Source organism: Podarcis raffonei, chromosome 8 (assembly GCF_027172205.1).
Source record: "Podarcis raffonei isolate rPodRaf1 chromosome 8, rPodRaf1.pri, whole genome shotgun sequence".
NCBI classification, from domain to species: domain Eukaryota; kingdom Metazoa; phylum Chordata; class Lepidosauria; order Squamata; family Lacertidae; genus Podarcis; species Podarcis raffonei.
In genome coordinates, this window is record NC_070609.1 from 17,741,807 (window position 1) to 17,756,179 (window position 14,373).

General features: G+C 42.4%; 1 protein-coding gene across 1 annotated transcript; it reads right to left on the minus strand.

Annotated features, from left to right (window-relative positions):
* Positions 1-370: 370 nt before the first annotated feature.
* Positions 371-13,294, minus strand: LOC128419220 (PE-PGRS family protein PE_PGRS47-like). The gene is made up of 11 exons (XM_053399647.1): positions 13,140-13,294; positions 10,782-10,820; positions 9,381-9,425; positions 8,915-8,950; positions 8,351-8,407; positions 7,586-7,630; positions 4,778-4,813; positions 2,801-2,857; positions 2,055-2,099; positions 508-535; positions 371-390 (listed from the first exon to the last, which is right to left on the minus strand). Exons 1-11 carry the CDS (start codon positions 13,197-13,199, stop codon positions 371-373), a joined length of 468 nt encoding a protein of 155 aa, XP_053255622.1. The 5' UTR covers positions 13,200-13,294.
* Between the last annotated feature and the right edge of the window lie 1,079 nt (positions 13,295-14,373).

A 14,373-nucleotide genomic window follows, 5' to 3' on the forward strand; every position in this document is an offset into this window, starting at 1 on the left:
AGATCTGCCCTGCAATGAAAAAGGATTGTGCCTTACCCCTCCACCACCTACCTCGCCATCACCTCCACCTCCAGCTAGCATAGGGAGCATTGCCTACAAGGAAGTAAAAAGAAAGATCTTCACAGAAAGGCAAGTTTCTCTAAGAATAGATGAAGAGTCAGTTGGATCATACCCCAGGCCTTTCAGGTCTATCATCCTCTTTTCACATCAACCAAGTGGGTGCCTATTAGAACCTCGCATGTAGAACAAGAGTACAATAGAAGCCTCCTGCTCTAGTTCCTCAGCAACTATCATCTACAGGCATAAGGCCTCTGGTACTTGAGGTAGTGTAACAGCCATCATGATGAACATTTATGGATAGCCTTAACCTCTAAGCATAGGTGCAAGTGCCTACAAAGAGGAGAAAAACATCATCCTATATAATGCGCACGTGCAAGGCTTAAACGCCTTACATGACTCTATTTGTTATCAGGTGAAGAAACTTTCCTTGCCACCAACATTTATTACCAAAAGGCCTTGGATGCTCAAAAGTGTCCTGGGGGAGGGAGACAAACAGGCCAAACCTTACGCCAAAGAATAAACGGACATAAATCGGACATCAAGAATCACAAGACAGAGAAACCAGTAGGAGAACACTTCAATCTCCCAGGACATTCTATACAAGATCTCAAAGTAGCTGTTTTACTACAAAGGAATTTCAGAAATAGACTGGAAAGAGAAGCTGCTGAATTGCAACTCATTACCAAACTTAAAACCATGGAGAGACCTGGTCTGAACAAAGACATTGGATTCTTATCTCATTATACATGACAAAGCCATTTTTCACCTTCTCACCCCTTGCTTTTTCCTGTAAGACCCATTGCAGTCATTAAGAGTCGTCAACAGGCTCATCACAGCTATCTGCCAATCACCCATTCCCACCACCCTTCTGAGTAATACCCCTCCCCACCTTCTCACTATATAGAAGGATCTGGCAACTTCTGTTTTAGTGTATCTGAAGAAGTGTGCATGCACACGAAAGCTCATACCAAGAACTAACCTAGTTGGTCTTTAAGGTGCTACTGGAAGGAAAAAAAAAATTTGTATAGAATCATAGAATTGTTTAATTTCTACAATTGGTAAATGAAGCCCTTAATGTTGTGGAACAAGTTTATTTAAGGTCCCTGGCTGATGGGTTCAGAACTGTGAAACTAGTAGCACTTTTACAAATGCCACATAATACTTCTTCCACATTTGTAAGGAGTCAACAGTTTAGAGCAGGCTTCCTCAGATGTTTTGAGACTACAATTCCCATCATCCCTGACCACTGGTCTTGCTAGCTGGGGATCATGGGAGTTGTAGGCCAAAAACATCTGGAGGGCTGAGGTTGAGGAAGCCTGGTTTAGAGTAGCAGCATTTTCAGTTAGGGACTCCTGGCCTGTTGACATTAGTCAGGCATCCTTGCTATGTTGTTGCAGATGCCTGCTGAAAATTGTTTTAATTCATCAAATCTACCCAGACATATAAGCTAGTTGCCTACATTCATCTCTCAAGGGCTTTACTGATTTTACATGCACTTTATTAATTATTTTATGTATATATGTTTTTAAACAATTTGGGGAATTTTAATCTGTTTCTTTATCAACAGTTTTATTATGCAAACAACTTAGAGCACTCCGGGGAGAGAGAGAGAGAGAGAGGCTGCTATTGGCCTGCTTGTTAGCCAGCAGTTTTGTTTGTTTCACAAAGAATAGTTTCATCCCATTGCTTTTATTGTTCCTTTTTCTTTTCTTTTCTTTTTTAACAAACAACTCTTTCTTTTCTTTTCTTTTCTTTCTTTCTTTCTTTCTTTCTTTCTTTCTTTCTTTCTTTCTTTCTTTCTTCTTTCAATTGCCTTCACACCATACCATGGACACTAGGTAAATATCTCTGGGCAGACAGGCTTAGCTACAACAAGGGAGCAACCTCATGTGATTTTAGTTGATGCAATTTTAAAAAAAATTATCCCAGCTGCCTCCCACCAACCAATGGAAAGGACAGAAGATAACAGGAGAAGGTAATGGCAAAATTCTTACCATTAAGCCACCAGCGCCGCCACCTCCAAGCATGGACATTGGATCCTACAAAGGAAGGAGAAAGCATTGACTGATCCACACATGACATGCACCCCAGCCTCCCACGCTCCACTATTCTACTACTCCAACTTAGACATGCCATATATGCATTGCTCCATTCTCTTGAACTCAGCCATACTGACATTTAATGTGCATAGGAAGCTTCCTGTATCTCCACAAATTCTCCATTTTCCATATGACATTCTCCTCTAAATCACTGCCTTCCCACACCCCTTCCACAATACAGATTTTTTTTTCAGACCAAGGGTACTCCCAAATGGAGAGAATATGGGAAAATCTGGACTGAGGGAGGGGTATATGTGGGAAGGCAGTGTTTTAGAGGAGAATGTGAGACAGGTTAGGCTGAGAGACTGTTACTGGCAATTTGTCATCCAGTGTGCTTCATGAGAGAATGGGGATTTGAACTCTAAACTCCCAGTTCATCATTCAAGCCACATCACCACTTTGGTACCGCGGTCTTCTGAGGGCTGCATGTTGCCTATAGTCCTGGATGTTCCACGCATGTGCTCAGCATACTGACCAGGAGGGAGCATGAGTATGGTTTGGGGAGGGGGCGGCTAAACACATGTTCTCATGGTGGTTTCCCTCAACAAGCAAGTCATGTCCAGAATAAGGTGATGGTGATGATGCTTCACATTGACTTCATGGCAAGATCTGCCCTGCAATGAAAAAGGATTGTGCCTTACCCCTCCACCACCTACCTCGCCATCACCTCCACCTCCAGCTAGCATAGGGAGCATTGCCTACAAGGAAGTAAAAAGAAAGATCTTTACAGAAAGGCAGGTTACTCTAAGAATAGATGAAGAGTCAGTTGGATCATACCCCAGGCCTTTCAGGTCTATCATCCTCTTTTCACATCAGCCAAGTGGGTGCCTATTAGAACCTTGCATGTAGAACAAGAGGACAATAGAAGCCTACTGCTCTAGTTCCTCAGCAACTATCATCTACAGGCATAAGGCCTCTGGTACTTGAGGTAATGTAACAGCCATCTTGATGAACATTTATGGATAGCCTTAACCTCCATGTATTTGTCTTCTCCCCATTTATAATGATCCAAATTGATAGTCAACATTACATCCTGTGATTGCAAATTCCATAGTTTAACTCCCCATTACCCACTCAGATCCACTCAGTCAGGTGGAGTCTTCATGTGTCTCCAGACTATACCCAGGCCATTTATGTTGTGGGAGATAAAACCTTCACCTAAACAGTCTGGGAAGGTCTTCCTCCTTTCTAAAGTTTATGTATTTCCTAGGACGCTGAGAACTTGGAATGCATTTGAGGTCTCCTTGGGTGATGTTATAGGAATTCCGAAAATCTTTCAGGATTACTTCTGGCTTCACAACAATAAGAGCACAGGGACCAGTATCCTATTCTTAGGTCTAGCACATGGAGAAGATAGATGGAGCAACATCTCTGTCACTTTCACTGTCTCCAATGACAAAACACACACTGCTGTCGCACCGTGGAAATAGCTTGAATCTGTATGGGCACCTGCAAGGGGGGAGCTGATATATATTTAGCTATTCATGTATAAATGCCCTTTTGGAGACATCCTCAGTGAAGATGGAAATGTTGAGTGCGCAGCAAGAATGTGTCATCTGGGGTGTGGCCAGCTGAGCAGTCATTCTTCATGCAATAGCCTTGCATGTGAATATAGCACAAAAGTCTAACACATACTGTAAGAGGTGCTTATATTAGATTCTTACCAACCCAGTGACATTACTGACTTCATTCCCAAGGCCTACAACAGCTTCACAAATACAGGAAGATTATAATGGATAGTTTCATACCACCACCAAATATTATATTAGGAAAAATGCATTGTATAAGGAAAAATGCTTGCAAATACTTGGATATTAATGAGAACTGCCTGCAAAGGGAAACTCCTAAGGTATATGTAGATATGCTATATTTGGTATGGTTGTAAGTGGGATGGGGGGGAATATGGTTTTCAGGAGAAAATTGCACTAAAATACTGAGGAATTTTCTTTTTTTTTTTCTTTTTTAATAAGCAGATGGCTGCAGAAATGTGGAGAATCAGATTAAAGATTGGAAAAATTGGAAATGGGGGAACCAAAATTGACAGATCCTTCTATCTCTATGGACATGGAAAGGATGGTCAGTTTCTTACCAAAAAAGACTGTTAAAATTCCCAAATATGAAAAGTAAAAGGCGCCACCCATCTTACTTGTGGTAGACATGAGAGGACTTTTTGCCCACATTTGACATAATTGCAGAATTCAGGGCAAATCTCAGAATGTTAAACCCCTTTCACATTTGGCAAAAGAACTTCATGCCTAATGGGAGATTTTAGCCAGGGATGAAGAGCCCGTTGCCCTGCAAATTTTGCTGGACTCCTGTCATCCCTAAACATTGGCAATGCTGGCTGAGGCTGAGAATGCCACTTCCCTCTTAGACACCTCCCTCACCACAGATGGCCACTGCATCTACAGGAGGGGCTTTGGTGAAAAGCTTCATGTATGGATACAAGCAAACCACTTTTAGTGCTTGTAGGAAGTTGGCTTGTGTCAGAGTGACTCTCTTGGGGTGATGCTATTTGCCTCCCAATAAGAACACCTGCCATGTTTTAGGATGAAATTCTGACTTCCCAAAACAATAGCTCAGAGGAAAATGAAAGAAGGTAATAGAAATGCACTTACCGCTAGTTTACCAGCACCACCATTTCCAAGCATGTTCTGCAAAGGAAAGGAAAGATTTTTGATCTTCTCTTGGAAGATATACACTTGGCATCCCCACTACTCAATTTTAGACATACTGTGCAACAGTTGCTGTCTTCCTCAGGGTAGGAAATCGATATCTCTTGCCATGATGTGGAGCAGTCCAGCCAATCTGGGCTTCCTTTAGTTTCTTTCTTTCTGGTATTTCTTGTAGAGTCACAGAGTCATAGAGTTTTTCATTTTCTACAATTGGTAAATGAAGCTCTTAATGTGGAACGACTTTACTTAAGGCCCCTGGCTGATGGGTTCAAAACTGTGAAACCAGCACTTTCACAAATGCCACATAATACTTGTGCCACAATTATAAGGAGTCAACAATTTAGAGTGGCAGCATTTTCAGTTAGGAACTCCTAGCTTGTTGACATTGGTCAGGCATCCTTGCTATGTTGTTGTAGATGCCTGCTGAAAATTGTTTTAATTCTTGGGAAGGGAACCAGGCAAGGGTGCCCACTTTCCCCTCTGCTGTTTATTTCGGTCCTTGAGGTCTTGTTAAGTATGATAAGAAAAGAAGAACAAATTAAAGGTATAGTAGTAGGATCCAAACAATATAAATTAAATGCCTTTGCTGATGATCTAGTATTGACACTTCAAGAACCAGACTCCAGTGCAGTAAAAGCACTGGAGACAATACAGGAGTTCGGGCAGGTAGCAGGATTTAAGTTAAATAAGAGCAAAACCAAAGTTTTAGAGAAAAATCTGGACAATGAGGAAAGGAAGTTATTGCCAAAGATGTTGTTTCTGTTTCAAGCCCTACCAGTTATTGATAATGTGAAGTGTTTTAAAGAATGGCAAAAAGCACTATCTAGATTTATATGGCAGGGGGGAAAACCCAGAATCAAATATAAATTACTAACAGACTCGAAAGAAAGAGGGGGATTTTCCCTGCCAGATATGAAGATCTATTTTGAAGCAGCAGTGCTTTGCTGGATTAAGGAATGGATACAACTAGAGGATACTGATGTTATAGATTTGGAGGGATTTGACAATGTGTTTGGATGGCATGCATATCTATGGTATGAGAAGGTAAAGGCTCATAATGGCTTTAAAAATCTTGTGATTAGAAAATCTCTATATAATGTTTGGATTAAATACAAAGATCTTCTAGAAAGGAAAACACCCAGATGGCTCTCGCCAATGGAGGCAAAGGCCCAGAAAAAGTCAAATATGGAATCCAAGTGGTTAAGATATTTAGATTTGTTATTGGAAGATATTGAAGGACTTAAATTAAAGCCATTTGACCAAATCAAAGATAAAACAAATTGGTTACATTATCACCAGATTAATGAATTGTACAAAGAAAAATGGTTTTGCTTCGGGAAAAAACAAATTGGAAACGGGGTTGTTAGATTCTAAAGTTAAAAATTTGTCTAAAATGTATAATTTATTATTGGAGTGGCATACAAAGAATGAACAAGTTAAATCCATGATGATAGATTGGGCAAGAGATGTGGGACATAACATAATGTTTGAAGATTGGGAAAGGTTGTGGAGGAAAGGGGTCAAGTTCACTGCATGTACAATGTTAAAGGAAAATATAATGAAACTGATGTATAGATGGTACTTGACCCCTGGAAAGTTAGCAAAGATTTATCACAATAGTGATAATCTATGCTTGAAATGTAAAGAAAAGGAGGGTACCTTTTACCATATGTGGTAGACCTGTCCCAAGGTGAAAGACTTCTGGGAGAAGATTTATAATGAGTTGGGGAAAAACCTTGAAATATACATTTGTTAAGAAACCAGAGGCCTTTCTTGGAATAATAGGTTTGGAATTGCCCCAAAAAGATGTTAGACTGCTTTTGTATGCCCCAACTGCAGCTCGAATTTTATTAGCCAAAAATTGGAAAACACAAGAAATACCAACAGTGGAGGAATGGCAGATGAAGATGATGGACTTTTCGGAGCTAGCCGACCTGACTGGAAGAATCCGTGACCAGAAGGAGGAGGAATATCAGGAAGTATGGAAGAAATTCAAAGACTATTTATCCAAATATGCTAAGTTAAATGAAATAGAAACACTTGCAAAGTAACAGATAAGCTAAGGATTTAAATATGTGAAATTATAAAACATTATGTTTAAAGTTAAGATAAAAAGAGAAAAAAAAAGTTAAGGAGTAAGTAAATATTATGAGAAACTGTTTTGGAAAACCGTTACAACGATATATAATGAAATTCAGTCAAGGGAATTTGAGGAAGTCATTTAACTATGATATTAATATTAGACTGAGTTCACTTATGATCTGTGTTTGTTTGTTTGTTTGTTTAAAAATGTGGAAAATTAATTTTAAAAAATTGGAAAAAAAGAAAATTGTTTTAATTCATCAAGTCTGCCCAGACATATAAGCTACGTTCATCTCTGAAGGGGTTTACTGATTTTACATGCATTTTACTGATTATTTTATGTATATATGTTCTTAAACAATTTGGGGGATTTTTATCTGGTTTTTATCTGCAGTTTTATTATGCAGACAACTTAGAGCACTCTGGGATGAAATGGAGAGAGTTAGAGAGAGGGGGGGCTGCTATTGGCCTGCTTGGTAGCCAGCAGTTTTGTTTGTTTTGCAAAGAACAGTTTCATCCCATTACTTTCCTTTTTTTTTTTATTTGGCAGACCAGCTAAGCTTCAACAAGGGAGCAACCTCATGTGACTTCGGTTGATGCAATTTTTTAAAAAATTATCCCAGCTGCCTCCCACCAACCAATTGGAGAAGGTGATGGAGAAATTCTTACGATTAAGCCACCAGCGCCGCCACCTCCAAGCATGGACATTGGATCCTACAAAGGAAGGAGAAAGCATTGACTGATCCACACATGACATGCACCCCAGCCTCCCACGCTCCACTATTCTACTACTCCAACTTAGACATGCCATATATGCATTGCTCCATTCTCTTGAACTCAGCCATACTGACATTTAATGAGCTTAGGAAGCTTCCTGTATCTCCACAAATTCTCCATTTTCCATATGACATTCTCCTCTAAATCACTGCCTTCCCACACCCCTTCCTCAATACAGATCTTTTTTTTTTTTCAGGCCAAGGGTACTCCCAAATGGAGAGAAAATATGAAAGTCTGGATTGAGGGAGAGGGAAATGTGGGAAGGCAGTGTTTTAGAGGAGAATGTGAGACAGGTTAGGCTGAGAGACTGTTACTGGCACATTGTCATCCAGTGTGCTTCATGAGAGAATGGGGATTTGAACTTTAATCTCCCAGGCCCTAGTTCCTCATTCAAGCCACATCACCACTTTGGTACTGCTGTCTTCTGAGGGCTGCATGTTCCCTATGGTCCTGGAGGTTACATGCATGTGCTCAGCATACTGACCAGGAGGGAGCATGAATATGGTTTGGGGAGGGGTCGGCTAAACACATGGTTTCATGGTGGTTTCCCTCAACAAGCAAGTCATGTACAGAATAAGGTGATGGTGACGATGCTTCACATTGACGTCTGACTTCATGGCAAGATCTGCCCTGCAATGAAAAAGGATTGTGCCTTACCCCTCCACCACCTACCTCGCCATCACCTCCACCTCCAGCTAGCATAGGGGCCAATGCCTACAAGGAAGTAAAAAGAAAGATCTTTACAGAAAGGCAGGTTACTCTAAGAATAGATGAAGAGTCAGTTGGATCATACCCCAAGACTTTCAGGTCTATCATCCTGTTTTCACATCAACCATGACTAAAATTAGACTGATTTGCCCATTTCTGATTGTGATTTGCCCATATGGGTCTTCCTATGGAGGGCATCCCAGAGTTTTTGCTCCACCATTGAAAATTCTCTCTCTTCACACCCACCCGTTGAACTGTAGTTGGTTGTAGGACAATGGATGCTCGCAAGTGTCCTGGAGGAGGGAGATGCATGGAAGTGAGGTGCTTGAAGGCTTTGCAGGAAGCAAACCACTTTTAGTGCTTGTAAGAATTTGGCTTGTGTCAGAGTGACTCTCTTGGGGTGATGCTATTTGCCTCACAATAAGAACATCCACCATGTTTTAGGATGAAATTCTGACTTCCCAATATAATTGCTCAGAGGAAAATGAAAGAAGGTAATAGAAATGCACTTACCGCTAGTTTACTAGCACCACCACCTCCAAGCATCTTCTGCAAAGGAAAGGAAAGGTTTTTGATCTTCTCTTGGATGATATACACTTGGCATCCCCACTACTCAATTTTAGACATACTGTGCAACAGTTGCTGTCTTCCCCAGGGTAGGAAATTGATATCTCTTGCCATGATATGGACCAGAGTCTTTTTTCTTTTCTTATTTTTTAAAAAACAACTGCCCTACACTTACTTTCTTTCTTTCTTTCTTTCTTTCTTTCTTTCTTTCTTTCTTTCTTTCAAATTGCCTTCACACCATACCGTGGACACCAGGTAACTATCTCTGGCCAGACCAGCTTAGCTTCAACAAGGGAGCAACCTCATGTGACTTTGGTTGATGCAATTTTTTTAAAAAAATATCCCAGCTGCCTCCCACCAACCAAAGGAAAGCACAGAAGAACACGGGAGAAGGTGATGGAGAAATTCTTACCATTAAGCCGCCACCGCCACCACCTCCAAGTATGGACATTAGATCCTACAAAGGAGGGGGAAAGCATTTAATGATCCAGACATGACATGCACCCCCAACCTCCCATACTCCACTGTTCTACTACTCCAACTTAGACATGCCATATATACATTGCTCCATTCTCTTGAACTCAGCCATACTGACATTTAATGTGCATAGGAAGCTTCCTGTATCTCCACGTATTCTCCATTGTCCATATGACATTCTCCTCGAAATCACTGCCTTCCCACACATACTCCTTACTCAATATAGATTTTTTTTCCCAGACCCAGGGTACTCCAAAAAGGAGAGGATATGGGAAAATCTGGACTGAGGGAGGGCAAAATGTGGGAAGGCAGTGTTTTAGAGGAGAATGTGAGACAGATTAGGCTGAGAGACTGTTACTGGCAATTTGTCATCCAGTGTGCTTCATGAGAGAATGGGGATTTGAACTCTAAACTCTCAGGCCCTAGTTCATCACCACACTGACTGTTAAACTGATGGACAGGGGAGGGAAAGGGGAGGGGAGAAGGAGAGATCACCCTGTAATATTTATTTCATAGAATCATAGAATTGTAGAGTTGGAATCTACCCTGAGGGCCATCTATTCCAACCCCTTGCAAAGCAAGCATTCTGCTCACAGCCATTCCTGATTATTAACTGAATGGCCAGATAATGGTTCATATTGTTTCCTTTTGTTTTTGTGTGATTATCAGAAACTTTGGGCTTCTTTTCAATGGGGCAACTGAGATCCCCCCCCAAAAAAAGATTGTTGAGTGGCCCACAGCTTAGTCATACTGCATATGATTTGCATGCAGAAGGTTCCCAGATTTGATCCTGACCATCCCCACTGAAAGGCCCCTGAGAGCTGCTTCTGGTCAGAGTGGCCACCACAGTTCAAGATGAGGACAGCTTCCTAGGTTGCAAAAAAATTTCCCCACATGAAAATCGTTGCTTGTTGTAGTGACTGTAATGTGCTGGCCTCGTTGGTGCATGGATTCTTGTTGTATTTTACGGATATGCTGCTAGCCATTTGAATGTAGCTCACAGACCATGGCTTGAGAACCCCTATGAGGTCAGATCTCAAATATCTTCTCAGGCATTGAACTTCCTGGATGATGCTGGGGCATCCAGTCTCTCTCTGCCCACCGACCATTTTCTTGTAGGGTTGTTGTGAGAATAGAATGGGGGTGGTGGTTAGAAAATCCTATACTGGATGACCAAGAGCCTTAGTTGAAGGGTGGGATAGGTGTGTGAGATATATTTCTGTGCGGAGTGGAAACTGATGTGAGGTAACTGTTGCTGCCCATTCATTCAAGTTATGAACCTTAATCCTTTTAAAGGGGAGACACTGTAACTGAAATCCAGCTTTGCTTAACTTACCGGCATCCCGCCTTCATCTTCATCCCCATCTCCATCACCCTGCAAAACAAAACAAAACAGGCATTATTTTCATTTCTACGATGTCTGGCCAGTTACAGAGATGCAGTCAGGTGCAGAATGTCAGTGTCACTGTGCTAAGCATTCTGGGAAACAGGTTCCCTGTTGACCTCCAGAGTTTGGAGGACCCCTGGACAAGATAACCTCTGTGATTTCGCCTTCACAACCCTCAGGGAGCCCATCTTGTCGCTGACATTACCACCAGCTCCTCCTCCGACTTCACCATTACTACCACCTGCTGGATTAACAGGCAGACAGCCAATGAGAAGGCAGGCAGTGGCACCTGCGGCCCCTCCCTTTCAGCACTACCGCTGTCTGGACCGGAGTGAGAGGCAAGTGATCAAGCAAATCGCAGCCATGAGAAGGAGAGAGAGGGACAGGTGTGTCTATTTCTTGTCAGGAGTGAATCTGTCAATTTCCCTTCTTCTCAGGTTTCTTATTTCTCTACTTTTAAAGTGGATTTCCCTACATGTCCACATCAGTTCATGATTACAATTATTATTATTTTAAAAGTTAAACAACCCTCTGACTTTTAAAAGACATCTGAAGGCAGCCCTGTTTAGGGTTGTTTTTAATGTTTGATGTTTCATCATTTTTATATTCTGTTGGGGGCCACCCAGAGTAGCTGGGAAAACCCAGCCAGATGGGTGGGGTACAAATACTTTATTTATTTATTTATTTATTTATTTATTTATTTATTTATTATTATAGGGCCTCCTGATAGTACAAATTTCTGTTTAGATACACATTTGTGTGCCTAGCATATACATTTTTTTTACAAATAATTTCCCCCTAACACAATGCTATTTGTATGTTATTTATGACCAATATATGCATTATTATATACATTTTCCCTGCAGCAGATGCATTTTTGTTCATGTTACCTGGCTGGAGAACTCCATTGCAAAATTCAGAGAGGAGCGAATTTTCAAGGATGGCTGTGTTCAAACATTGTTTTAGAAAGTGTGAATTAGGAAGCTTTGCCTCTAAATGCAAAAAATCAAATTTCTCCACCCCTGTTTCTCAGTGAGCCCTGCTTGTGACTGAGGCCTTGGCAGATGCCTGACCATATCAGTCTTTGATACTGGTCCTGATTCCATGTATCTGACTCATAAGGCAGTCCATTGTCCTCTGGGATACTTGCTGTGACAATGTTCCCAAAACCTCTGCATCCCACTTAGCAACACGCACTTCCCTGTTAAGGCTTACTCATGGATAGAAAAGGCATGCACATTTTGCATATTAATTACAAACATATGAATACAAATAAGAACAGAGGTCACATTACCTGGAAGGGACACATTTATGTATTTCTGACAACTTGAAAAATGTACCCTTTTCCTTACAACTCAAACTTTGAGGCCAAAGCTTTGAACCTATGCTCTTTTAAATTGAACAAGGCCAATAGGTGGCAGAATCAACTGTCTTGTGCTAGTGCCAGGTCCAAGTTTGTAAATGTGAGGAGTTTAGCAAACACTCCTCCCCAAATGGTGGCTAGACCCAGCTGCCTAGCACTTCTCAGGGCACTGCTGTGGCCCACAACCATCACATCACTGAGGGCAACTTGAAATTTGGAACTGGCCTAGTTCCCAACCGTTCTCTCAGGTTGAGTTTGCCTGTTGTTGGGCCCACCCAAATCTGGTTTGAACCCTTATCCATCAACTGACTCAAAAACATAAAGGCCATTCAGAGCTTCAGCACTGCAAGTAACATCACAATAAATCCAGGACTTTAAGCACTCGAATGCAACATCTGCACCACACATCTAAAGCACTAATATAGCACTTCAAACAGCCACAGCTTCCCCCAAAGTGTCGTCTGTTCAGGCTGCTGACAGGCCTGGCCCAACCGCGAAGTAGGCTGAAGGAATTGCCTCACAGTGCTACAACTCTCAGGGTAGTTTAACAATCAATCTCTCTTCCCAAGGAATTCAGGGTATTGTAGTTGTGAGAGGGGAATAGCCGTCTCATAGCCATTTTCAGCACCCATAACAAACTACACTTCCCTGGAGAAGCAGACTTTAGTCTTTCAGATTTCAGCGGTGCCCCATGTGAGGCCAAAATTTAGTGCCCGCTGCCTCTCACGTCCTGCTCAATTCACAACATCATAGTTGTGATGCCCTGTGGCACACTCTAGGCTTGGTGTCCAGTACGGTGGAACTGGTTGCCCTGCCTAAATCACCTCTGCTTCCCAGAATCCTTTGGGGAAACCCATGGCTATTTACCGTGGTATAATACCACTTGAAATCTGTGGTGCAATTGAAAAGCAATCCCAACCCATTGGATGCATTCTCTCTCTTACCCAAGCCTGTGTTGAGACTGCAAAAAGCAAAGCAGTCCATACAAGGAACTGCATCATCATCTTCGCCTCTCCAAGATTCTTCCACACCTTGATGTTCCTGCAGTAACAGTATTCAGTTCTGCAGCTACATTTAATACATGTGCCAGCAGGCCTGAGTGCCCAAACCCAATGCCCCTATTGTTATAGAATTTCTGCTCCCTTCCTGTCAAGGAAATGCAGCGGGATGGGTGTGTGTTGCATTGCGCCATGTAAAATGATTTCATTTGCCACACTTGAAGAGAAGGAACAGTGTTGTGTTGCTGCCTGCTTCGTATGGGGAGGTCAAACTTCTAAAAAACCAAACTAGTTACACTACCATAATGATGATCGAAGCAGAGCCATTTCGTTATAAGCATCCAGAAAACATTTTAATCATTAGGGATGCATGACTCTGCCAATTTCAGTTTCTCATTTTTCCCCAGTCTTGGCCACTTCCACATCACACCACCTTTAACACAGTATCATACCACTTTGAACAGTCAGGACTTCCCTCCTGAAAGAATCCCAGGAGCTTATTTGGATATGGGTGCTGATAGTTGTTAGGAGGCCTCTACACTTCTCAGAATGGTTTAGCCATCAATCCCTCTTCACAGGGAACTCTGGGAATTGTAGCTCTTTGAGGGGAACATGGGGGGGGGACCCCTAACAGCTCTCAGCACCCTTAACAAACTACAGCTCCCAGAATTCCTTGATGGAAGCCATGGCTATTTAAAGTCATATCATAGTGCAGGGGTCAGCAAACTTTTTCAGCAGGGGGCCGGTCCACTATCCCTCAGACCTTGTGGGGGCCGGACTATATTTTGAAGAAGAAAAATTAGGCAAGAGCACCACAATCCCCAGTGGCTGCTTACCTGTGTCTTGTGAGTGGCAGGGGCTGGTGGCGGCAGCGGGACAATGACTGGCCCACGAAAGGGCTCCAGAGAGGGTCTGCTTAAAATGGTGGCCACTCAAGCGCTGCTGCTGGCACCAACAAAGCCCAGCCCCCTTCCTCCTCTAGGCCGGGTGGGGAGAAGCTAGGAAGAGGGAGGGAGTAGGCGCCGCCGCCGTGTGAGGGAGAGGGAAGGAGAGGGAAAGAACATGTACGCTGGTGATGCACGCAGCGATTCCCAGACCGTCCGCAGGCCAGATCCAGAAGGCAATTGGGCCTGATCCGCCCCGTGGACCTTAGCTTACCTACCCATGTCATAGTGCTTTA